General features: G+C 37.4%; 1 protein-coding gene across 3 annotated transcripts; it reads right to left on the bottom strand.

Annotated features, from left to right (window-relative positions):
• Positions 1–259: 259 nt before the first annotated feature.
• LOC121877274 (regulator of microtubule dynamics protein 1-like) lies at positions 260–21,708 on the bottom strand. 3 transcript variants are annotated; one of them, XM_042382949.1, is made up of 10 exons: positions 21,457–21,708; positions 19,550–19,669; positions 17,980–18,139; positions 15,561–15,596; positions 13,693–13,903; positions 12,656–12,830; positions 11,186–11,297; positions 7,912–8,126; positions 6,083–6,316; positions 260–2,353 (listed from the first exon to the last, which is right to left on the bottom strand). In XM_042382949.1, exons 2-10 carry the CDS (start codon positions 19,589–19,591, stop codon positions 2,303–2,305), a joined length of 1,236 nt encoding a protein of 411 aa, XP_042238883.1. In that variant the 5' UTR covers positions 19,592–19,669; positions 21,457–21,708; the 3' UTR covers positions 260–2,302. The 3 variants fall into 3 exon arrangements, with proteins under 3 accessions (XP_042238883.1, XP_042238884.1, XP_042238885.1); XM_042382950.1 differs by having other exon boundaries at positions 21,578–21,708; XM_042382951.1 differs by lacking the exon at positions 15,561–15,596 and having other exon boundaries at positions 21,457–21,707.
• Between the last annotated feature and the right edge of the window lie 4,028 nt (positions 21,709–25,736).

The raw sequence follows: 25,736 nt of genomic DNA, 5'->3' as shown, positions 1-25,736 counted from the left end.
TGAATAAATATTGGTGTAGGCATGAAAACTTGCTGTACATTATTGTCATAAGGGACAATCTAGCTGTGGTTGGTAATGTAATCCCTCCTTTACTATGGAAACCTGACTTCATTTACAGTAATGTACATAGCCCATCCTTCCCCCATTCTGATTCCAGGTGCTAAATAAAGTACATGGCTCGAGGAAGGAATTCGGTAAAGGGGGTACAGTACTCAGTGGTTTCTCCATTTTTTTTTCCAGGTGATATTACAGCTAGGAAGCTGGCATTAATAATCTTTTTATTACAAGATATTGTACATATTTTGTTCATGGTATGGCATGGGGCAGTGTACATTGAACATGTACACTACTGATTTTGATTATACTGTATACTGTACTGGCCTTTTATGTAAACACAATCACCGGTACAAATGAGAGCGACCTGTACAATGTGCTTTATAATTATGATGGTTATAGAGATAAGTAAATTGTACCTCTTTCAGCATATGCATTTAAGCCAGTTGTAGCACCAGCATTTACTTTTGAAATATATCTGTAGATTACTCACAAATTGTACGCATTACTGAAATACAGTTCTCAGTAATTTAAATATTTATTGTTGAAATTCATTCCTAACCAATTCACTTACTCTCACACCCATTTCAGTCAAATTATGTTCTTCAAGTACCTGTGTGCTTCTTCTTTCAAGAAAAGTCCTCATAATGTGAGTAAAACATGCTGCAACAAAATATTCAATATAGTTTACATAAAAAAAGTTAGGTTTGCTGCTCTAATGCAAAACAACATTCAAGAAGTTTGATAAAAAAGCATGCTATTTCCCAATATGTGTAGTGGCATGTAAACAACTAAAGATAGGGATCTGCCCAGAACTTGTTCACAGAGTGGCTGGTATCAATCTACTAGCTTCAGACTTGGAATTTCACAGCAATTACTGTGGCCATCATTGTCCCTTCCTTTTAAGATGTCACACCGTTTTCATGAACTTCTAAGTCTGGTAATTACTACAGCACAGTATTTATGTTCAAGTATGAGTCACAGAGTAAAGAACATGCTACTCCAATGTCTCTTATTTTCACATAGAAAGTTATTGTTTCCTCCAAAACTATTTAGCTTTAACAAACTCACTACATTGTTATCAGGTTAAATTATTGTCTGGTTTGCATACAAAACTTTCCAGGTGCAAGTGTTATGGGCCAAATTCCTTGTACACTTTTAACAAAGGCATCCATGGAAAGCATATGTAGACAGGGAGATTAGGATTTTAACATGTTAATTTATTTATGGCTCATCTAACCTAATTTATAATTAAAGGCAAATTTCAACAGGAAAAAATCAATCGTATGTATGACCCACAACTACAGGCCTGATACTGCCAAGTGTTATGGGAATGTTGGCCACAAATGTACAAATATTCACAACTTGTGAGACCAAAGTTTTGAGAGAAGAGAACTACTATACAGTATGTAGTTTTACTAAAGTAGTACAGGGCATCTGAATATTTGAAATGATATACAGTACTGCATTGTACAGTATTCAACAATGCAAAATTCATAACTTATCATCTAGTCAATAAATTCCCATATCTGATTGCTACCTGATAAGTTTTTACTAAAAGGGAGTTTTCTATTTGTTTGTCAGCCCCAGCTTATATAACCTATCTGTAACAGAAATCAAATATATTTATGCCCTTTCCATCACAACACTATGTTGGATAAAAAAAAAATGGATTATACAGTAAATATAAGTTAATCTCATTAATAAAGCACCAGGAGAGAAAAGATCAGATCATAAGATATGGTCAACTTCTGGACATGAACGAACTCCTTAATGTCAGCAGCTAATTACTGTATCATAACATGAATGATCCTTTAACTACTGTACAGTACTGACAAACTAGAATGAACCTGTACAATTTTCTTAAAGTTCTGTAATACAATTCAAGTTTCATAATTCCTAAGAATATCACATGATTGATCTAATACAAAGATTTGTACACAACAACTAATCCAATTTTCTAGCTCTCTATCTATATCCTATATTATACAGTTTCCAACAATCCAGCAGTGTGGCACATGTACTGTACGTAGTCTGATTTTCTAATACTCAATTTGTGTAATTGTTTGTAAGAACTGGAAAGATATAGAATCTAAAACTGTAGAACAAGTCAACAAGTATTTTATAATTACATACTGTACTTCTATAAACATCATAACTTTAATTCCTACCAATCACAATATGAAGTTTAGATAAATAACTAAGTAAGCAGTCCATTATTTTTACTCCACTCTTTGAAAAGATATATTCATGAGTACTTATCTTGAAGTTCCAAAACTTCTTTCTGAACAATTTCATCCTGAAAGAAATTGGTAAAATATTAATAATTAACTGCAATCATAAATGATATGGAAAAATAGGATGGCAGGTTAATGAACATTCACATGATAGGTATCTACCATTTTTCCTGCCATATTAGACACATCTCTAGTTTAACAGGAAATACGTAGGAAGAAATAAGGAGCTTCTCAAGCATGCCCGGGTTACATAAAAAAAAGTTTGCATAAACTGAAATTACCATAGGTAAAATTAAAATTAAACCTATGGTACCATATAAACCCCTTAAATGTACAAATGAATACAAATATTAAACATACGGTACCATATGAACACTTTAAATGTACAAACAAATGCCCATACCATCCTCTGGGAAACAGGACACAGTTCATCCAGGCAGTCACTCAGCTGACTCAGAGAGATATGTGGCTGCTGCTGTGCTGTGTATATATCATGATGTCACACAGAATAGGACATATGTGGCTGGGTACTACCTAGCGAGCTGGTGACACAGTTACAGCTCATTGCCTCAATGCATATATTCACTTCCCACACATACACACCCATGCTCTTCATTTTTCTTATTTTATAGTTTTATATTGTATTATTATATTTTCTTTATTTCTAAGCCACATCAGAGTATTGTGGTGATTTTATTTTTATCTTTCTTCTCAAACGAGCATAGACAAGTGATAAACATGCTGAGCTAACGAGAGATGCTGGGTGGGTTGGCTTGCACGAGACCTAGGCGTAAGGGCAGTTCAGGGGATCAGACATGTATAAGTGGGGTTGTGTGCTATGAATAAGCATACTCTGTGACCCGATCTGTATACACTATAGTGTACTCACCAGCAGATGCTGTCATCTTAAGCTTGTGATGCAGGCATGCCAAATAGTGATATGATGATGCAGGATGGCCTGCTTTGACCTGTACCATCTACTGTGGCAGCTGGTGATAACTGTCAGTCCTCTCCCACCATGAAGGAGAGAGGCACCTCAAGAGTGACACAAAGGATTTCCATCACTGACAAGTGCTGGATCGTGGTGATGGACAGGATGATGATGACACATGTGGTGGTGGTGGTGGTAATGGTAACGGTGGTAGGTGTGCAATCTTTGACGTTGAAGGCTGTGGGCTGGAGTCAGAAACACTGTCAACAACTAGTACTAAGCAATCTGCCCTAGGAGACAGCACTAGGACACCTGGGGACTGGAGCAGGGACCTTGGGGAAGTAGTACCCAATGTTTTGCTGCTTAATCTTGGTCATCTTCTGCATCTCATCAATAGCAATTGCTCTCATTTATCGAAGATTCTGGTAAAAGGGGAGGAAGTGGAGGATATCATCGGTGGCTGTAGAATTCAGGTGGGTGTCCAGGTGTGCCCTTTCTTCTCTGAGACTGGTAGTGGAAACTTCTTCTCTGCTATGTCCTTCTGGGTGAGGGCACCACAGCCAGGATCATCGGCATCCACATGCACAGCCACTCGCCTAAATCCTCCTTGGTCACAGCAGTGCCACCAATGTCACACAAAAGTGTGTGGGCCTCTTCCACTTCGAAGTCCTCAAAGTCTGCATCCTCCTGTAACACAGCTTCTGCAGTAGCACCACCATTCAGGAGCTTCCAATTCCTCAATGTGGTAATGTCTCGGTGATCTTTTCCCAGGCTGCCTTGAGGTTGAACACTACATCCTGGATGTTGTAGTCCTTGATGTTCTTCAGGGTTTTGGGCCTCAGAATGTCTTTATCCCCTTCTGGCACTGGTTCCACCACCAAAACATCATTCAAGAGGAGGCACCTGTAGTGATGTTTGCAGGCCAGAATGATGAGAGGTGGTGTTGGGCAGCAAAAATTTCACTCCTGATGTGCCCATCAGCATTATTTAAGTCATATTGATGGGGGGGGGGGTGGGGGCAGGTGCATTGTTAAGTATGACTAAGGCCTTAACCTCTTGTCTGGGGATGCCATGGATTGTCACCTGAAATTGTCTGACTGCATGGACATAAACATGGTAGAACTAGCCTTCAATTATTTCCCAGGTGAACCTGGCTTTTTTGTTACCATGCCCCTTGGCATTTCCCAACACCATGGGTTTGATTTTGTGGGTTGCCAGCAGCATTGTCACACAACATCACTAACTCATGCTGCTTGCTGGCCTCGAGTCCAGGGGTGCTGTTCTTCCACTGGGATGCAACGGTATTACTGTATTAGGCAAGGACCTCCAATAGAGGTCTGTATCATTCACATTGTACATTTCATACTTTAGTATGTTATTGTCACGGATGAGTTGCTTCAGTTCTTCTTTGAATGGCTGGACGCTCACCACATCAGCACTCTCGCCAGCCACTCGCTTGTTGGTTATCCCGTGGCGTCTGTCAAATTTATAGAGGCACTTAAAGCTCCCACAGAAGTCAGGCATTTTCAGCAGGGTTGCAAACTGCTGTACATCATCATGGATTTCAATGCCGCAAACAAGAACACCTCTGGCTCATTGCTGCTTGTACCAGTCATACACCGCAGCATCAACTTTCTCCTATTTTAAGCTATCCATATGAGTATGGGTGAGACTAACTTTTTGTTCTTGCCTCCTCAGCTTTCCTTGAGCATATTTCACTTCATAAATGGTCGACATGTTGACCTGCATACTCCATACACCACCATTAACACTTAAACAGGCTCAATTTTTTTCAGTTTGTTAAGAATGTCTAATTTTTTTTTTATATACTGTCTTTTCACTGTGCCACCTCCTCAACCTCTTGGTGCCACTTTTTTTTGTGTAGCTTGCAGCATTATACAACGCAGTATAATGTACAGTACACACAAACTTTATACACCAGGATACAGGATGCAAACACTGTCCAGTCTGCTTTGTACATAGGATACTCACACTTACAGAATGTAAAGTTTAGTACAATAGACGATCATTTTTCAGCCCATTATTTATCCGAACCAGGGCTTCACCGTGCTTTAATAATTGAAACCAATATTACTATTTAACCGCATTTGGAAGATAATTAATTTTTAAATTTCCCGTCGCCATGCGCACAGGAATTAGCAGGTGGGGGGTGGAAGTGAGTCTACAAGGCTACCGCACTCAGTGTCTCACTGCCCATTGTCGTATGTGGATCTAGGCTACTCACTTTTATCTTGTAGTGTACTATTGCATATTGTATGATGATTTAATAGATGATGAGTTACGAAAGATTATTGTATACTGTATAATTTACTTAACAAATCTCTCTCTGTCATGTTCTTTGATAATACATACTCCTTCTAGTACATTTAGTATTAAACAAAACATGATGAACTAATGTGAAAATTTTATGATAATTTAACTCAATAAATCTATCTAGCTAAACTCAAAAACCACTATGTTCTCATAATTAAAATTACTCTATGTACAGTACAATACAGTACAGTACTGTATCTCAAAAAAGTATCTGCAACTAGTGATGTCCCAGGAGGGTTGGTATGTGTGGCTATGTGCCATACTTATCCTACTACATTTAGTAACCGAATATCATATTACAGTAATTACTTTTTTTGTTATTTGTATATTTGGGTCTCAATGTTGAAAAATTGCTGAGTTCCATACTGTAATTTAACACCATCAAAACTGTCAGAATTACCATGAAGTCGGAATTAGTGAAGGGCATATAAGAGGGGTCTGAGTGTATATCCATACTGTCACTGACAGACAGACTAAGAACAAAACTTAACCAAAGTTTAACAAGCAGATAAAAATTTTAACTTACATCAGGTGTTATAATAGGGGCCACAGCTGCTCGTTCTAACCATGAAGCAGCAGTTGAGTAATTGTTCAACTGGATGTGGCACTTAGCCACAAAAAGGCGATTTTCTTTCCAACCCGATGGTCTGAGCATTTCAGCTGCTGTAAAGTGATGGAGGGCTTCTTCGTAGGTTGATGATGGTACTTCACCAAACAGTGCAGTTGCTGCTCGTTTTTCTAACCATGATAGTTGTGACACCTACGAATTAAAACAGAATTGAGAAAACAGTGAAAACAGTACTAAAGCATGACACTATAAGGAGACAAATTTATGAATAATATATTGATTGAAGGCATCCGTATCAATGTACTTTCATGTGCACAGTACTAATGAAAAATGAGAAACTGATTCTGAAATCCCATTATATGAATGGAGATGTAAGAATTGTAATGTACATTATTCACGACTAATGTTATGAGGTTCACCACAGTATGAATGATAATAGCAGCTCAAGTACAACTAAATATTTTTCCAACTCATATCTGTATCCCGCAATACTTAAAGAAATGGGTTTCTAAACTACAGTATATGGATGCTGCTATTTAAGAGAGAAAGATCATAAGAATTTGATGGTTTTCCCTGAAAAATAATTTGCCTCTACACCAGAACAGTCCCTCACCCCTTCATGATTCATCACATTGACTTCAGTCTTGCAGCTTCCATTTCCAAACCCATGGGAGAATGGGAATCTAGACCAATTATATGTCTCCATTCCAAAAAAAATTTAGGATTAATTCGTCACTCATAATGGAGGCTAATATTCACAATGGTCTTGTAATTAAAAACAAGACAATACTTGGGAGATGATAGAAATTAAATTAATCGGAAACATATAGCATCTAAAGTGACTGCAAGCTGTCAAAAATAATTAGTAATGATTCCCGACAAATGTGTGACTCGCATGTTAATGATTCATGCCCAGTACAGTAATTTTATGTTCACAGTACTCTAATTTTAAATAAATACACAGGTTTTGTAAATGTTTCATGAATTCTTGTGAACATGCATTGAAAAACTGGGGTATAGTCTTTTGCCAGCTATTTTGGACAGATTGAGGTGCTGCCCAGTAGGAGCATCAGCTGCCATGTATCTTACAATATTCTAAGACTTAAGGTTCCAAGTGTTATAGCTTCTATGCTGTGTTTTTACCAACTGCATATTAGTTCTCTGTGTTCAGTATCATTATGGCTCTCAACTCAAGTGCCCCACAGCCTTCTGGTGGTAGTTAAGCTATCAAAAAATTTTGATTTTTTTTCAGTAGGTGGGAAATGCAATATGTAGTAGTTTCTAATGTACTTCTCTTGCATCCAGAGCCCACACTTCGCATCATGTACAGTACAGTACTGACAGATCAACTATTCCTAATTCACCAATATCTTGCCTTTCATTCTTTTTTTCCTTCAGTTACTCACTACTCACTTCTCCACACATTATCCCATTCACATGCACTCCCAGATACCTGAAATACCTCACTTTCTCTATGTCTTTATTCAACCTAGCAATCATTTTTCCTTATCTCCCTTCTATATGTATCACTCTGCTTATGATCACATTTACCATCAAGTTTCTCTTACAACTTACCCTTCCTAACTTATTCACTAACAATGTTTGCTTCTAAATCACATACTGAAGTAGTTTCATTTGTGGACAGCAGCCAACTCCCTCCTCATTGCACCCATATCCTTATTAATCAAAGCAGCTCCCCTGTTCATGGCTCTTGCTTTCACCCATCTTACTACCCATACATAAAAATACTGAAATCGCTGTATAAAACAACAACACTGCACACCTACCTCATAACAAAATCGACCAAGAAGATGGTGTAAAGTTGAGTCTTTAGCTTTAAGTTGTAGAGCACGATCAATATGTTTTTTGAAGATGGTCCCACTTTTAACACGTTCTCTTATGCCCAAAAATTCTCCACGAGCACCAGCGAGGATTGCGTACCACTTGTGAATCTCCGCATTTTCTTTATCTAAATCAAGTGCTTTTGCAGCATATCCAAAAGCTGGTGACAAAATACAAAGTAAAAATATACTGCAATAGAGTGCTTAGAAATAAACTACAAATATATACTTATAAACTGCTACAAGTAACATAAAAGAGAGGCAGAATTATGTTGTTTAAGATGTGGTAGATTGAAGAGCATCCAATAAATAAAGAAAAAAGTAATAAGGAGGGGATGAAATCACTGTTAGAGCACCAAGAGGGAATCGAATCACTGTTAGAGCACCAGAAGGGGATGGAATCACTGTTAGAGCACCAGGGGGGATGGAATCACTGTTAGAGCACCAAGAGGGAATTGAATCACTGTTAGAGCACCAGGAGGGAATCGAATCACTGTTAGAGCACCAGGAGGGGATGGAATCACTGTTAGTGCACCAGGAGGGGATGGAATCACTGTTAGAGCACCAGGGGGGACGGAATCACTGTTAGAGCACCAAGAGGGGATCGAATCATTGTTAGAGCACCAGGAGATGGAATCACCACCAGGTGGAGAGGAAATCACAGTTAGAGCACCAGGAGATGATGGAATCACTGTTACAGCACCAGGTGGGTTGGGTATGAAATAAATGTTAGAGCACCAGGAGGGAATGGAATCACTGTTAGAGCACCAGGGGGGATGGAATCACTGTTAGAGCACCAGGGGGGGGATGGAATCACTGTTAGAGCACCAGGAGGGGATGGAATCACTGTTAGAGCACTATATATATTCATTATGTATGACAATATTACAACCATAGCTTGCATCTTCTTCAAAGGTCCAGTGAGAGGTTACCTTAGTCAGGCCTTTCTGGTAGATAAACTTAACTGTCTTCACAACTTTTTTATTCAGTTACATGCTCACACAATCCGACATACAGAATATGAAGAAAAAAAATATCATTAAGTCAAAAATATAAAATGAATAAACATTTCTTTGTGTACCAATGGGAGGGAGAAAGTTCCCAGCTAGGCTGGGTTGCTATGGTGAGGCTTGAAGGAGGTCACACATGACTCAGCTCACCTCTGCAAATGGCTGCAGTGTTTAACTTTTGGGAACTGATTTCATGGACGTGCCAGTACCTCCACAACATCATGTTTAAGTGAATTTGGTAGATACATGTGCACAGAATTAGTGAGTTATTTAGAGCTGTACAATGTCTTTGAACTTTGGTTTTAGAGTGTTTTCGATGTTGGGGGACTTTTTGGGTCTACCTGACGTATCCCCTATCTCCCCATGTTATAATGGGTTCGCTCTACATAGATTCACTCTGCATGGCATTTTCTGGGAACGCATCCCCTGCATTAAGTGATGGGGAGTGTAAAGAAAATATAATATAAAAACTATGAAATAAGAAAAATGAAGAGCATGTGTGGGAAGTGATGTATATGTACAGTAGCTAAAAAAACTACCGTATCTGTGCAGGTGGGGGTCGATATGCTCCGAAAATACATTCCCATTAAAGTATTTTTTCAATAAAACTATGCAGGTTATGTTAATTTTCACACATAGCTATCCTTATTTATGTGAACCGGCAAATCCTGGGATGTTTAAAACCTTTCACTTACTGGCGCTGTTGCCACATCTACTCTTTTTGTTAGATAATTGTGTACTTTTCACCACAATTTTGTTACCCCATTCAAGTATTCTAATATGTGCATACTGTATATACACAAGTATTGAATACCATATATGTATGTACTGTATCTTTATCTCTTGTGTTTTGAACATTTTTGAATGTGAATATGATTTTCATTCCCCCTTCAACTTCAGGGTGCAGCTTAGAATTGAAGCCCAAGCTTTTTTTCCATGCATTCTGTCCAAAACTCACCCTGTGGCTTAGAATTGGGGGTGGTTTAGTAATCGCCCCGTTAGCTGGAATCTTCAATCCCTGGAAGTTTCCATAAACCGGATTTTTTTTTAGCATTCCGAGAAATTCCAAGAAAAATTTCTCCATTCCGGGCATTCAAAAAAATTTCTGAGAGATTCCATCATGTGCTGACTCTGAGTGCTTGTGAACTATGATTGGCTACTACTGTCATGTGACTACAGAGGATGCCTATGATTGGCTGATGTATCTCACAGCTTATCTCTCAAACTTTAGCATCATGACACTCATAGTTCATTGTTTGCTGCCGTTGTACAAGCTTGTTCGCTCGCTCACTTCTGTTTTTGCATAAATCTGTGTTGTACATTACTGTTCCAGGATACAATCAGCCAAGAATACCATTAAAGCAGTGTTAAGATGTAAAAAGTGATTACTGTACTGTACAATCAGTAAATGTGAAAGTACTGTATGTACAGTACTGTACATACCAGAGTGGACAGTGTATGCCTACTGTAAGCTAGTGTGGAGAGGGTGTATATATAGTATACGCAGTTTGTACAATCTCTCCTTCGTGGGAAGAGAGGAGAGTGACAATTAGCACCAGCTGTCGCAGTAAATGGTGCAGGACAAAGCAGCCATCCTATATCAACAAACTGTCACATGGCCCGCCTGCATCACAAGCTCAAGATGACAGCGTCTGCTGGCGAGTACAGTGCAGTGTATACAGCACAGTAGTTAATTTTGTTTATTTACAAAAAATTGTACGTATAGAGTAGCACTGTATAGTATTTGCTTAAATAACTGCAGCTCTCTGTCTAACTGCAGCTAAACCTCCAGAGATGTGTGATTTTTTGGGGGGATAAGAAAATTTATTTCATTACCCAGAAAGCTCTCAAATCCAGAACCGCTCTGCACCAATTATTCCGGCTAACAAGGAGATTACTGTATTCGTCAAAATACAGTATCACATCTTTTATTAAGATAATTTAAATGTTCTCAAAATTATTCTGCTAACTTACTCCAGGTTTTTTTTAAGTACGTACTGTATATGTATGCACAGGTACTGACCTTTTGCTTGCACTTCGTTAAAAAATTATACAGATATAGAACCTTCATTAACACAATAAAATATGGAGGGTAGAATTTTGTCGTTAGTTGATGTATGAATAATTCAGTTTGTATTGTAGAAACACAACTCAAACTAAATATTGAATGATATGAATGAAGAATGAAAACTTTAATATTGTAACATTACCATCACATATCAAAGTTTCCTTGTCCTTTTCATTCCCAAGTTTTTCTTGGATAGCAGCCATATTTCTTGTTGCTTTTGCTACCCTCCACAGGAACTCTGGATTGTCTGCATACTGCAACACATCATTAAATACTGTACTGTCTTACAGGGTACTTCCATCTCTTTTATTCATAATGTACCAAGCAAACTTAGCTTGAATAAAGATCACTAACAGAAACACTGCCATATGTAGTACTACACTGTCTTAGGTATCTCCCCAGTCAGTGTAAAAAAAAAAAAAAAATCCCCAAATCACTAAAGTCTGTACTGGTATCTCATTTAAATATACAGCCCAGGAAGATAGAAGGATTTATATAATATCATAAAGAAGATAGAAGGATTTATATAATATCATAAAGAAGATAGAAGGATTTATATAATATCATAAGGAAGATAGAAGGATTTATATAATATCATAAAGAAGATAGAAGGATTTATATAATATCATAAAGAAGATAGAAGGATTTATATAATATCATAAGGAAGATAGAAGGATTTATATAATATCATAAAGAAGATAGAAGGATTTATATAATATCATAAAGAAGATAGAAAGATTTATATCATATCATAAGGAAGATAGAAGGATTTATATCATATCATAAAGTTTTAAAGTACTGGAATATGTAAATTAGCTCCATGTATAACTTAAGATGCACAGCATACAGTACAGTACTTCCAAAGCAGAGGTGAAAGTAAAGTTGGGGTTTGAGCATATACAGTACTATGTCTGTATATTCCTTCTTGTTGTCTTTGGGCTCACTCTCACTGAGGCCGGAACAGACATACAGTATTCTAACTCAAATTGTCCGAACGAGTGAGTCAAGTTGACAACACATATCTTACACTACATATTCAAATTACATCTAATTTGAGTATTTCAAATTTTATCCTAGAGGGAAGACAGTTCCCTCTCCCTAGAAAGACAGTGAGTCATGTAACAGGTAACAGCTAAGCTGAGAAAATCATAATACCTCCCGTGGCGTCACATATCTTATGTCTTCGGACAACTTGCATCAGAATATGTCTGCTTCAAGCCTCAGTGTGAGCAGGCCGTTAGACCCTCCCTATCAATTTCTACACTGATCTTACACAACTTTCCCTAATTATTTACCCCTTCTCTCAGATTTCCAGACCCTTTGATCCACCTCACACATGAAGTAATAGAAATCAGCAAGCTTTTAAAAATTAGATGAGAGTTTGACATTTAGTAGTGATGTTCAGTGTTATGGAAAAGTACTGGAGTCTACAGAATGATTAATAATGGGATGAAAAATTGGTTTTTACTTCTCTGACATTAATACTAACTTGAATGACAGTTAACTACTACAGGTACTTCAGAAGTTGGGTAGAACTTTTGTGCTTAGCTTTAAGTACAGTAGTCCAAAAATAAATGTCTTGGCAAGCATAACAAGAGTCTTGGGTGCTTACTTCATTTTCTTCATTTTTCAACAAATTGTAAGCTTGTGTTTGTTCATCCCCGGTGCCATCAATCACTTGATCTACCTGCTTGAAGAGTTGGTATAAATGATCTTCCTCATCTAATAAAGATGATAGCTGTCCACTTTCAATCTTACCATTTTCTCCATAAGAATTTACCCCTTCCCTGGAAAATATAAATTTGTAAGAATAAATAATTTAACAGTAAACCCTTCTTACACTGGACTAATTTGTGCCACCCTATTCATTAACCCCTTCACTATGGGGTGCCACTTTTAATATTCTATGTATATGGTTAACACTAAACAACTTTATTCAGCACAGAGAAATGCCCTGTACAAAAGAGGCTAACAGACAGTTTCCATGTTTACTCCTTTGTATACACAAAATCAAAATACAGCACCAGTACATCCTCAAGCATACTCGGTCTCAGATGTTCACTTGTACACATAACAATACCTGATCTATTGTTCTGAACCAATTTTAAGTAATTCTAGTGGGCATGACACCCAAAATATTTTTGTTTTCATACTGAAACAGTAAAAATTGATAAAGACCATAAAATAAATGCAAATACCCTGTACAGTATATACGAAATAAAATTAAAAAGGTTTATGCATGATCTTCATCTCATGGCCATTCTTCAATTTACCACCGACCACCCCCATCAGCTCTCACCATCTTTAACTACATTTATTTTTATAACTACATATATGTATAGTATTATGACATTAAAATAATCAGTATGTAACAATTAGGCATACATAAAACAATGATGTAAGCTGTGGTAATGAGTTATTTATTGAAAAGCATGTGCATCATAATCTCCCTCTCACGCAGCTGATCATTAACTTATGTTATTCACAGATTTGGTGATTTGCGGCCATTTTGAGAACCTAACCCCTGCGAATTTGGGGGCCCCTGTATGTGAAAAGTAAAATTTCTACTGTAATTTTAGTCTGACCATCATTACCTGTAGTAAGATGTTAGTGTAAAAAAGGGTATTAGGTTCACTAAATGATACTAACTCTTCCTCTGGTGACAAGTCAAAGAACTCATCATCATCCTCATCAGGGGAGAAGTAGTCAGTGTCATTGGCCTTGCTGCTGTCAGTGTCATACTCAGGGGCTGTCTTGTAACTGCCTGAGGTAGTGGTGCTGCTGAAACTTACAGTCTTCTTTCGGAATGCAGAAGCTCGGGGTGATGAGAATTCAGTGCGACCATAAGCTCTATCAAAATCTGAAGAAATTTATAAATATTGTTAATCTATTACTTATTTTGATCACAATATATTAACAAATAAAATTTTGCTTAAATGCTAAAAATTTTATAGAAAATTACTGAATGCTTGTTTAATACCATATAATGACTGTTGTTAAGGAGCATTATCAACATGCTGATGAATCCATGACTCAAGATCGTGTACAGTCGGGGAATGTTCAGCGTAAGACACCCGACCACAAGTTCAAATCTCTGAATGTGAGACATGTAGTAGCGAAGCAGTAGCCAGACACTTGCCTATCTGGTAAATGTGTTATACTGTCATCCTATATAATTAGACTCATAACACACACAGTTAAGATCAATTTCATCATTTACTACAGTATACCTATACTGTACAGTGCTACATTAATTTCATCTATCCTTATTGTACTGAGGCAATACACATGAACTGCACACACCACCAGCAAGTATCATATCCTATCCCCTATCCCTTCTCCTCTTCCACCTCTGGTCCCCCCCCTCTTTTCTCCCCCAGAATTTTTTTAAATCTGACTAATATATGGGTACAATACTGCATTAAACTAAAAGTATTGGAATTTTCTGATGAAAAGGGGGTCTAGACCCCTAGGACCCCCTTCCTGGATCTGCTCCTGTTTTATTAATATCTCCATGTCGATATGTATAGTTACTACAATAGATACTGTATACGGTACAGTAATTGTCAATTTGTTTAATTTTCTTAATTTTGCAATTTTAAATTGCACTGTTAGATGTTTGGTAAAAGTATTGGCTGGTATCGGACCATTTTTCACCGATATCGATACCTCCAAAATTACCCGATACCACTCATACCAATACTTCGGACACATCTTTAATTTAAACCCTCATCTATCATGGAATGGGACATGGGTCTTGTAATAAAATTAGTTGGGTGTGTTCCAGTTTCCTCCTGTACTAACACCGGATGGACCAACCGCCCAAATGGTGAAATGATAAATACTGTCAATAGTAAACACTGCTCTGTAATGCCTTTAGGTCCCTTTACAGTGGTTTAATGACTTGAGGTTTCTTCCACCTGAGCCAAAGTTGACAATTGGATCAAACTTTATTGTTTATATATGGCACTATGTGGACATTTTCATATACTGTACATATTGTTCATGAATGTGTATGATACAGTATATTGTACTGTATACAATGTATTGAAAGAGGTACAGATTTTAAACTAAACTTTACGATACAGTCTGTTATATTAACTTGCATAAAAAATTAAGTAAATGTTAACATATTGAATCAGCAAATGGCAGAGTCCTATTAGTATTTATTTATCCAAATGGTTGTTTCATGTTGTTTCTTCCAAGCAATACAGTAAAAGAGGTACAAGAGGTGTAAAGTAAGAAAAAGAGAACAGGTGGTAATGAAGATGACTATGTAATATAATAAAGAGACAAGTAAGAATACTGTAAATACTGTATGAGAGTTACAGAAATAATAAGAAAGGTAAAGCAGAAAAGGATATGCAGAGGAAATACAGTAAAAGTTCATGTTCGAATGTTAGCACTTTTACATGTAATGTATTGCATTCACTTTTTGTTATTTCAGCCAGTTTCCTGTACGTATTACATTTTACCGAATAGAAAATTTTTAACAAGCTCTTAATATTGTACTTTACCTTCAGCATCCCAAGGAATATCTTTGTGTGTTAGACCTTGATAAAAGGAAAAGAATATGATTTAGTAACCGTGATCTAGGTCGTTCATAAACTATTTGGTAAACGTCAATGTTATTCTAAAGTTAACATTCTTTAAACCCAACTTCCAGGAAATTATAGTTAGTTTAGTCCAGGACTTTTACATGAAGAAAGACCATGCCAGAAAGTGCCACACCAAATAAAAAAAAATTCTAATTACCTTGCCTAAGTACAGTATGTTCTATTTGAGATAGAAAATTCATTTAACGAATGTTTTTTGGGGAACCTACTAGTAACCTATTCATATATCGAGGATACCTGAATAGGAATAAACTTCTCTTTCTTGGGTATGGTGTCCACAACATTACTAACTGACCAATGGCCCTCTTTCATTATTCATATACAGGTACACTAAATATTCACAGCTTATTTGATAAAAAATACTGATAAGACCTTTTACAATAGCTCTTCTCAAGTTGTTTCTTCCTTTTATAAACTACTTTCATGAATTTTGAAGTCATATCTCACAAAATTATACCCACAGGTTGGCAAAATTCTTCAGAGCTTCTGACAACCTATGGTGTAATGGTCAGCATATTCATTAATGATCTTGATTTAGGCATAACTAGTAGGATTAGTAAATTTGCAGATGATACCAAAATGGGGAGAGTGATAAATTCAGACAGTGACTTTGAACACTTCAAAGAGATCTAGATACCCTACATGAGTGGTCAGTAACTGGCAAATGAATTTTAATACTGATAAATGCAAGGTACTACAGATAGGAAGACGAATACAAACGTTAAGTATAAACTAGGTAACACGGAAATAGAAAACTCAGTTTGTGAAAAAGATCTAGGTGTATTTTTGTTAGCGACTTGAAACCTAGAAAACAATGTATTAGCGTTAGCAACAAGGCAAACAGGATTCTTGGGTTCATATCTAGGTCTGTGAGTAACAGAACTGCTGGCGTTATCTTGAAACTTTACCTAGCATTAGTGAGGCCACACATGGATTATGCGGTTCAGTTCTGGTGTCCTTATTATAGAATGGACATAGATTCTTTGGAGAGAGTACAAGAAGAATGACAAAAATGATCCATAATATTAGAAACCTTCCATATGAAGAAAGACTGAAAAGCTTAGGCACATTCATTAGAGAGGCGAGAGTTAGGGAGATATGATAGAGGTGTACAAGTGGGTAAGTGGGATTAACAATGGTAAAATGGAAGATGTTCTGAAGCTCAGTAATAACGAAATAACTAGAACAAATGGCTTTAAATTAGATAAATTCCGATTCAGAAAGGATAGGCAAGCACTGGTTTGGTAATAGAGTTGTGGATATGTGGAATAGGCTACCGAGTGCTATAGTAGGATCGGGGCTAGGGAGCTTCAAGACGAAGTTGGATAGGCACATGGAAGTGCTGGGATGGGTGTGAAAGGGATCTGCCCTGTATGGGCCAGTCGGCCTCCTGCAGTATCCCACTTTCTTATGTTCTTATGTTATGTTCTTATGCGCCTGCATGCGAACTGACTCGATCCCTGGGCAGGGTGAAATTATGGGTAAGTTTATGCCATTTGCCTCTGTCTACCCATCAGTAATTGGGGACCTGGATGTTAATTGATTTGCAGATCGTGTTCGGTGTAATGGTTAGCCAGTGCTGCTGGCAAGTTGTCCGGTCTTCTCGGACTGTTCCTTGACACAAGGTCATGCAGCTCGTTAACTTAGGTGTGGTTGTTGTGTTGGCAACAGCTTCTAGACCTTAAACAAATTCACGCCTAGGTGGCCCTAGGGCCGGCCATCTTCGATCTCGAGGGGCATCTATTATTATTATTATTATTATTATTACAGTATTATATCAATTTATAGATTATAAATCATTTTAATGACTGCATTGCTATAGGTCAAAGGTAAGACCTATAAATAACAAGATTGAGGAGTAAATGAAATACAGATAGCAATCCCCAATACACTTATTCATGGAAAAACAAATTTTTACAAATATAGTACATAACAGTATTTTTTTATCCATATGTATCATCCTAGTCACACACACAAGCCATGGGTAACTGAAGCCTCAACAGAAAGAATATCATGTTTAAAACAATTATGTAGAGGAGTTCGAAGATTAATAAAACTCTCAAGAAACTCCTTCAAGTTAAATGGTAGTGGCAGTGCTGATACATCACCTTGAATACTAAGCCTTAGTACACAAGGAGGCAGTGTGGCCAACACCACACTTAAGTGCCTTCATTTACCCAGTTAAAGTCCGTACCCATTCACAGCTGGGTTGCCTGGGGATATCCCAGACATGAATCAGTGACCGTTAAGAGAGGAAGCAAGTGCTATACATATTCACAGGCACATTAATATGTTAAGTAAATTATGTTAGTCTTGTTACCTGTCTCCAATGAAGCAATATCCTTCTTCACCTCTAATATGGTAGCATGGAGACTGGAAATCTGTTGTGTGAGGCGAGTGTGCTCATTTAGGCGGGTAAGAAGATATGCTGTGCCTGCCCCCACTACCACTCCAGCACCCAGGGCTGCTGCAACAGCAACCTGAGGAAATATTATTTGCTATACATTTCATACAGTTTTCAATGGCATCTGTCTAACAATGTTCAATTATACAATAATCCCTTTACAATTTAGAATACTGTACTGTAGTAGATACTCAAGCATTTCCAAATTCAGGAGAGTTCTAATGTAAGTTGAATTCTGTTTCATACAGTAATTCATAAGTTTTCAAAATATTCCAACTTAATACTCAATTCTGAAAAACTGCAGTGTTAGCATAACTTGTGATGGTTGCCAAATGGAATGAATTCAAATAAAAAAAAAAAAATACAGAAAGAATAGTATTGTACTGTATGTAGTACAGTACACTACACAACACTCACCATACTGTAGCACCATATCATGCTTCATGTAGTACACTGTACATTTGTTTTAGGTAGGAAAATTACTGGGACAGTTAACTTATCAGTCACCCCAGCCAATTCACAGGTATTATTCTATACATGTACTATATAAGGATTCATCCATGAATGAGTGCCATTTTTTTAATTAAATTTAATTTTACATTAATTATACTCCTGTACACCACAAAATGCTCAATACCCTGTAATGGATTTACACAACATAAAATGCCGGCAAGGTTCGAACAAAGAGTAGTGCTTTAACCCTTAGGCCCCTGGTGACATTCCAGAACGTCCGATCAGCCCGCCAATTTTTTTTTATATTATTTTTGGAAGTTTATTTTTTTATCGATTTATCCACACGGGGGGGGTTACAGCCAGCAGCACCATAACCCGGGGCTTAAGGGTTAAGACATAATAAAACTGGGATGATAATACATAAAACCATACAGTTTGTGTAGTATGTGATATATTAACTGGTGCTGGACTAGTGGGGCGAGCCTGGGGTGTCTGATCTAGTTCCGTCCAAGATTGTGTTATCCAATGGTACCAATGTTGACTTATCGTTGTTGAGGTTGATTGTAAAAATAATGAGAAACTAGCTGATACGTGGTGGAAATGATAAATAAATAAACAAAAGGTAATGTCCATTCCACTTGGCTAAGAACACGATGATAAACAGACACCACCTTGTTGTCTAGGCTTACTGGCTAAGCAACCTGGGTTAGCCTGCCATTGACTTCATCTCAGGATATAGAAAAGGAATATGTAAGTGCACTTGCCTAGCTGGCCACTCATCATGACTACAGCTGGATGATTCGGAATTTTGCTAGTGGTGAACTGGTGGATTATGTAGGAAATTTTCCATGGCTCGCCACCACTCAGTTTGGCTTGAGCTATCAGATTTGTGTTAATGCCTATTAGTGGGTGTAAAAAAGGGGTGTCACATAATTGGGAAATTCTTATCATGGTGCGTGTTATTGAGTGACTACTATATAGCTAAAGATAAATTAATTAATTATCTTGGGTGTTTACAAGGCTCATAGCTTACCTTGGAACTAACATTCAGAGTGATTGTCTTTCCCCCACTCATTGTTGAATGTTTCTGGTGAACAAAGTGTCAGTTCATAGCAAAATCTTGAATGAATGAAAGCTTATCTGGATTACATCTCTGAAAATAAAATTGTAAAATACATTAAATATAAAGCATTATGCTGTATTTTGTATAGATTAATCTTGATAAATGTAATGTTCATATGCTGTTCTTCAGTAAATAGTTAATTACAGTATTGTGTAATTATTTTTGCTAAGTACAGTAAACTTAAATTTTGCAAACATTATTTATTTATCTCATATGGGTAGAATGGGGTTCAGTTCCTATGGTCATCCTTATCTTCACATATCAGCTCACACCATTACCTAGAACTTTTTAAAGAACAATTTAACAAGATGCCCAGTAATATTTAGATATTGCCCTATCAAATAATAATACCCAATAATATAAAATGGTATGCCTTGTAATATAAAATAATTATTCCTTAATGCATAGGTAAAATACTGGAGCTCACCACATATCACTACCCTCAAAGCAGCAAACAGACACCCCAAGGCTGGTGTTGGAAGATGTTGCTTGTTATTCTTTCTCATGGAAAAATGAAGTCTGCTTCATTTACTTTAAGCTGTGAAACTGCAGTACGATATCACTGTATCACACAAACACAACTGTCAGGCTGTTAGCTACACACAACTGAATGGTGTGCAAACACCAAGTCCATACCGGAACTGTATAGGTTTTAAATATGGAGCAAGATGCTGCTGATTGGTGAAGGTTGAATAAATGCACATATTACTGAGTGGCTGCCTTTGACATAGCTACAGTAGAACCAAAATAATAGTGGCCTTTCTATCAGTTGACTTGTTCGTAGTGAGTTATAAAAAATATTGTCCTATATTTTGTATAAAAGCAGCCACTGATAGAATTAATAATAATGGACATCATCAGGATTCTTTTAAAATATTAAGTGACAACACATAAGATACCAGATTCTGCTGACCAATATAGTACCCTGTACTGCACATGCAGTATATACTGTACTGTATTGACAATAACGAAAGCCAATTTGTTACAGTTAGACATCAAGTAGGTGGAGACATATATTAGATACAACACTCAATTTGGTTAGACAGGGCAGTATCATGGCTAAGCTAATTTATGGTCACCCTTGTTTTGGATATGGTATATACAGTATTACTACTGTACAACTCATGAAAATAAACTCTTAAGAGTGGATTTAGAGGATCATGGTAAGAGCTGTCATTAATTTTATTCTTTAAAGTCACCTTTTTATTTCTAAGTTAATTATCTAACTTGAACTAACCTAACTTAAAAGTAACGTGTATGTAAAAAAGAAAATCTTGAATGTCATGCTGTCTGAAGGAAGATGCTGTAAACTGAAAAATTAAGTTACATTTAAAATATATCGGATTCCTCAAACTACAAACATGGGTCATTGGATGTTTTGCAAGAATTAGATATAATACATAATGTGCTGTAACCCCGATGTAGAACAGTAATTAAGTTATTGTTAATGGATAGACCAACAAATATACCCTAAATTGAAAAAAAAGGGGAGTCATTAGCCCCACTAGAATAAGATTGGTTAAATGCATGACTTGTAATGTTTCGGTGATATTTTTAATGAAATAATAATTGTTCTATTACTTTCCTACTCTATAACTGTTGTGAAATTAGTTGTCACACAGTATAGGTTTCTTATACAGTAGTAACAGGTATTTCATGTTCTAATATACTGTACAGCACTGTACTTTATACTAAGTAGTTTTAATCCCAATAAGAAATCTGCTGGTTACTAAGACTATTTCAGTCGGCTTGCCAATAGTAATGAGTAAAGTATAACTACCAAACCTACTGACACGGACTTTTTGGTGCATACTTACAGTGAAAGCAACTTCCGGATATTCACTCAGGGTCATAAGTTCATTCACCTGTTTTTCTTTGCAAATTATATTGCATTTCCTATGTCAAGTTTCCTTCATTATGAAAATGCGCTATACTTACTGAAACTATCACCCAAAATTAACGCTCATATATATCACATCTGCATAAGGTGTGAGAGTTCAGAGACGAACATCTTTGTTTTAGCGTTGTTCGTCCGGACTCAACAATGTCAACACACCGCTGCTTCACATACCGTCAACATCTTGACTCGCAAGAGAATGTAAATCAATGTTTATTATTTATGTTAAATTGTACAAAATACATTTTCTAAGTAATATCTCGCGTATACACTTAATCAGTATCATATTTGCTTTGATGCATAATGTTGAAAGATACAGTACAGCAGGAAGATCTGAACAACAGTGATAAGTTTTATATTTGAAGGTAACTTCCTGCATTTCATGATGAATTTAGTATATACTTATCGGCTTCGGCAATTTACATTTTCAAGGTCTATGGTGTTCAGTTCTGTGAACTTAAGTAAAAGGTCAAAATTGTAGTGAACAATCGCCAAGACAAAGGGTTTTGTTAGGTTTCATTTCGCCAATTTGTCTCTTATTTCATAAGAACATAAGATTGGAGGAAACTGTGGAGGGCTGTTGGCCCATATAGTCGGTGGGCCAACAGGGGTTAGACTCCGTTAGAGGCACCACCAAAAGTGACTAAAGTTATCATATATCATTGGAAAGCTTAAAACCCCTAGATTCCAAATATGTATGATAGCAGTGCATATGGCACAGCTTTAGTAGTTAAAATTTATGTAAATAGGGGTACCGTATACCGCCAACTCGACATTGTTGTCACACTCACAACTGCACACTACATGTACAGTCCATAATTAGGTCTCATTCTTGTTGCATATTTCCAGTCTGTCAGTCTACATGCATTAGTAGAACAGGGCCGGATTCAGGAGTGGGCAAAGTTTGCAGCTGCCTAGGGGCCTCCACAATCTGGTGGCCTTTACATATTACAATATTTTATTTATTTGTTTATTCATTTGGATTATTTTTATTTTCATTATTTGAGTAGAGGTTTATCTGATTAATAATGCAAAGAATCATCTCTCTGTAATAACTAATAATATATATTCTTTTCTGTGAAGTCTCTTGAAATTTGTTGACATGTGCGGTAGTAGCTATATCAGGGCTGGTCGACTTGAAACCACATGAATAACTCCAGTCACGTCTCACTTTTGTGTGTGTGTGTGTGTGTGTGTTGGGAATTTGTACACTATCAATAAATAAACAGTTAATTAAACATTTCTCAATGTTCTAATTTCCTCAATATAACTCCATATGGCTTCAAAATTCTCCAAAGTGTTCAAATTTCAAAATTTTCCCGGGGGGCTTACAGCGCCCCAGGAACTCCCAGATGTTTAGGCTCGCTTCCCTCGCCACCCCACCCTCTTGGGTAGTTATAATGAGGGGGGCCTCCACAAAGAGGCTGCCCATGGGCCTCCACAGGTCTAAATCCGGCACTGTAGTAGAACGTATAACTACAGGGTTTCAAAATTAGCCACTGTTGGGTTTGATTTCTGAAACTCCTTCACTGTGCTATGAAGAAAAGTGGCTGCATTTTTTTTAGAACAGCGGAATGATCTAAGGTGTTTGCCTTGGGTGCCTCTCCCTTTTCTCTTAGCGGCGGATGGTTCATGTGTAGTGATCTCCTTGTATTCCTAGAGGCACTGGGTTTGTTCTTGGGTATATATTTCTCGATCAGATGGTTCACTTTACTGGCTATGATATTCAGCGTAGTGTCTGCCTTCTTATACCTTAGTGAGCCAAGCCAGTGGATACCCCTCATCTCCTCCCTCATCCCGTCGTAATTTTCATTGTAATATGGCCTGATTTTGTCGTGAACTAAGTAACAGTTAAATCTGAAGGACAACATTACATGGTGGCTGGTGCCAACGGGGATAGGTGTTCCAGTTTGGCCACTATACACTCATCGTTTGTTATCTTGAGGTCCAGTGGCTTGGGTGTTAGCTCCTCTGTAATGCGTCGGGTCCTTAACATACTGGAACAGAAAATTAATATCTCAGTGTTTCTACAAAAACAAGTAGCTGAGTTATTTAAATCATTTGGCGTGATCTCATTTCTCCAGTCGATGTTGCCATAGTTTAATTCCCCCATAACAAGGAGGTGGCTAGGGTGTTGTCTCTAAGGCTCTTAAGTTCCTTTGATTTAGTAAACTATAGTTTTGGGATCTGTAGATACACCCTACAATAAGTAAGTCTCTCGACCTTTAATTTAATTTTACACCACTTTGATTCTTCAAAAATATTCAATCCCTGTACCCTCACCTGGGTGACTCTAAGATCTTGCCTAGCATAGATAACCACACCCCTCTTGCAAGTTGCTTGAGTAAGGTTCGTGGTGTCATATTCGTCTAACTCTATACCGAACTCGCATTCCTCTGGGTCGATTCGCCTGTCCTTGTGCAACAGTTCTACAGCACCTAGTATATAGAGTTGTTGTTCCTTCAGCACTGTTTCAAACTCCTCTCTCTTATCAAGGAACGTGTCAGTACTAGTGTCCATGACTTTCAAGCTGGAACTTGTTCTCGGTAACGTCTCTGATCTTGGTAGTGACTCCGCCCCCCCCCCATTCTCAGCAGCTAAATACATTGTATTTTGTGGGATGTGGTCAGAGATGACATTGTTTATTCGGTGCTCACCTCCTCCTGGGTGGGAGATAAAGCGAGTGAGGAGTTTCCTGCTGTCTCCTGGCTCTGTTTATCACCCAGATAAGCTTTAAAGTTAGTGATTAAAGGTTTCTAAATTTTTGCAATTTAATCGTGAACTAACTTTAAAATCTGCTAATTAAACTCGCATTTGTGATGTGATGCACCTTCTACAACTCTATTATTTTAACTGTTTGTGTTAAACTGCTTGCGTTTAGCCCTTTCCTTTTATTTCCCGCCCCCTTTTTTACAGTATAAATAGTGCTGGGTACTTTTCTTTTTCTTTCCCTTTTAATGAATTTGTTTTTCTTCAGTAGTAGCCCATGGTTAATGATTCTTTATCATTATGAGAGAAAACGAAAATTGTTTATGGAATACTCTTTTGTTTTGGCTCTTATATTAAGCTTTCCCAGCCCAAGCCATAATGGGGTAGAGGACAACATTTTATGTAAGACACAGGTGCTTATCCTTACCTGAATTACTCTCAGATAAAGGAGCGAGTTAAATCATTGTTTTTCACCCATAACTCCCGGCTTCCTCCTACCTTGAATGCAGAAATTAAAGACTTGACAGAGCCTGTCGCTTGTGTTGTACTTTATCCTCTTCGCCATTGCTTGCGCGGTCGGTTACGTCTCTGCTAAGGCGGCGTCACACTCGCATTTTTTTCCGTCAGCTCTCCCGGTTTCCGTCGTTTTTTCCACGAATTATTAAATCTTCTAGCCCGTCTTGCTCAGACGAAATGCATCGTTTCAGCCTGTCTGGCTTGCGTTAATTTCTATGGTCGAGTGAGGATCTCTACCCGACAATGAGGATATTTATATAAATTAAATATCAAACCACGTTAAATAATTAAATTAAATTTTCAAAGTACTAATTATCGTATTTTTAATAAATTGTATGTGCGAGCGCGCGCACACAAAAGGATGCCGGGTATCGAACCTGGACCACCACAAATGGTAGGCAGGACGCTTATCCACTGCACACACACACACACACACGAATATATATATATATATATATATATATATATATATATATATATATATATATATATATATATATATATATATATATATATATATTTCAGGTTCATGAGGGTTTATTTGATTCTTCAGTGTTTACAGTGGTTCCCTGCTGTCGAATGTTGTGCTTGTGTACAGGTGGTGTGTGTACTCACCTGCCCTTCCTCACATCTGCTCTCACCTGTCTGCTGTCACATTTTCCCCTTGTTAGTCTACTCTCACCTGTTTCCCTCACATGTCTCCTTTCACCTTCCCCTCCTCACCTACAGTATATCCCTTCACCTGCCCCATCAGCCAGCAACACAACATTACCTCACAAATGTAACTGTCATACTCCGCCTCACAAGCGATGTGAACTAAAGTTTCAATTTATAGTCGCAATGACCGTAAAGAAAAGGCAGCTCACGCTAGAAACCCACCATGTTGGAGAAAAAACAAAACAGAATAGCATTTATAGAAAGGTGGAGAGATTGTACAGTTTATTCGTTTCTATAGAGGAGAACAAGGTTTTTAAG

Source organism: Homarus americanus, unplaced genomic scaffold (assembly GCF_018991925.1).
Source record: "Homarus americanus isolate GMGI-L3 unplaced genomic scaffold, GMGI_Hamer_2.0 scaffold367, whole genome shotgun sequence".
NCBI lineage: Eukaryota > Metazoa > Arthropoda > Malacostraca > Decapoda > Nephropidae > Homarus > Homarus americanus.
Note: the sequence above shows the minus strand (reverse complement) of the source record. Positions and strands in the feature narration are given on the sequence as shown.

Coding starts and splice junctions, on each gene's coding strand:
- LOC121877274 (XM_042382949.1), bottom strand. CDS start 19,591: ATGAGTGGGGGAAAGACAATCACTCTGAATGTTAGTTCCAAG. Junction 18,140..19,549: donor CTCTGAATGTTAGTTCCAAG/GTAAGCTATGAG, acceptor ATATTTCCTCAG/GTTGCTGTTGCAGCAGCCCT. Junction 8,127..11,185: donor GGAAACTTTGATATGTGATG/GTAATGTTACAA, acceptor TTTTGTCACCAG/CTTTTGGATATGCTGCAAAA.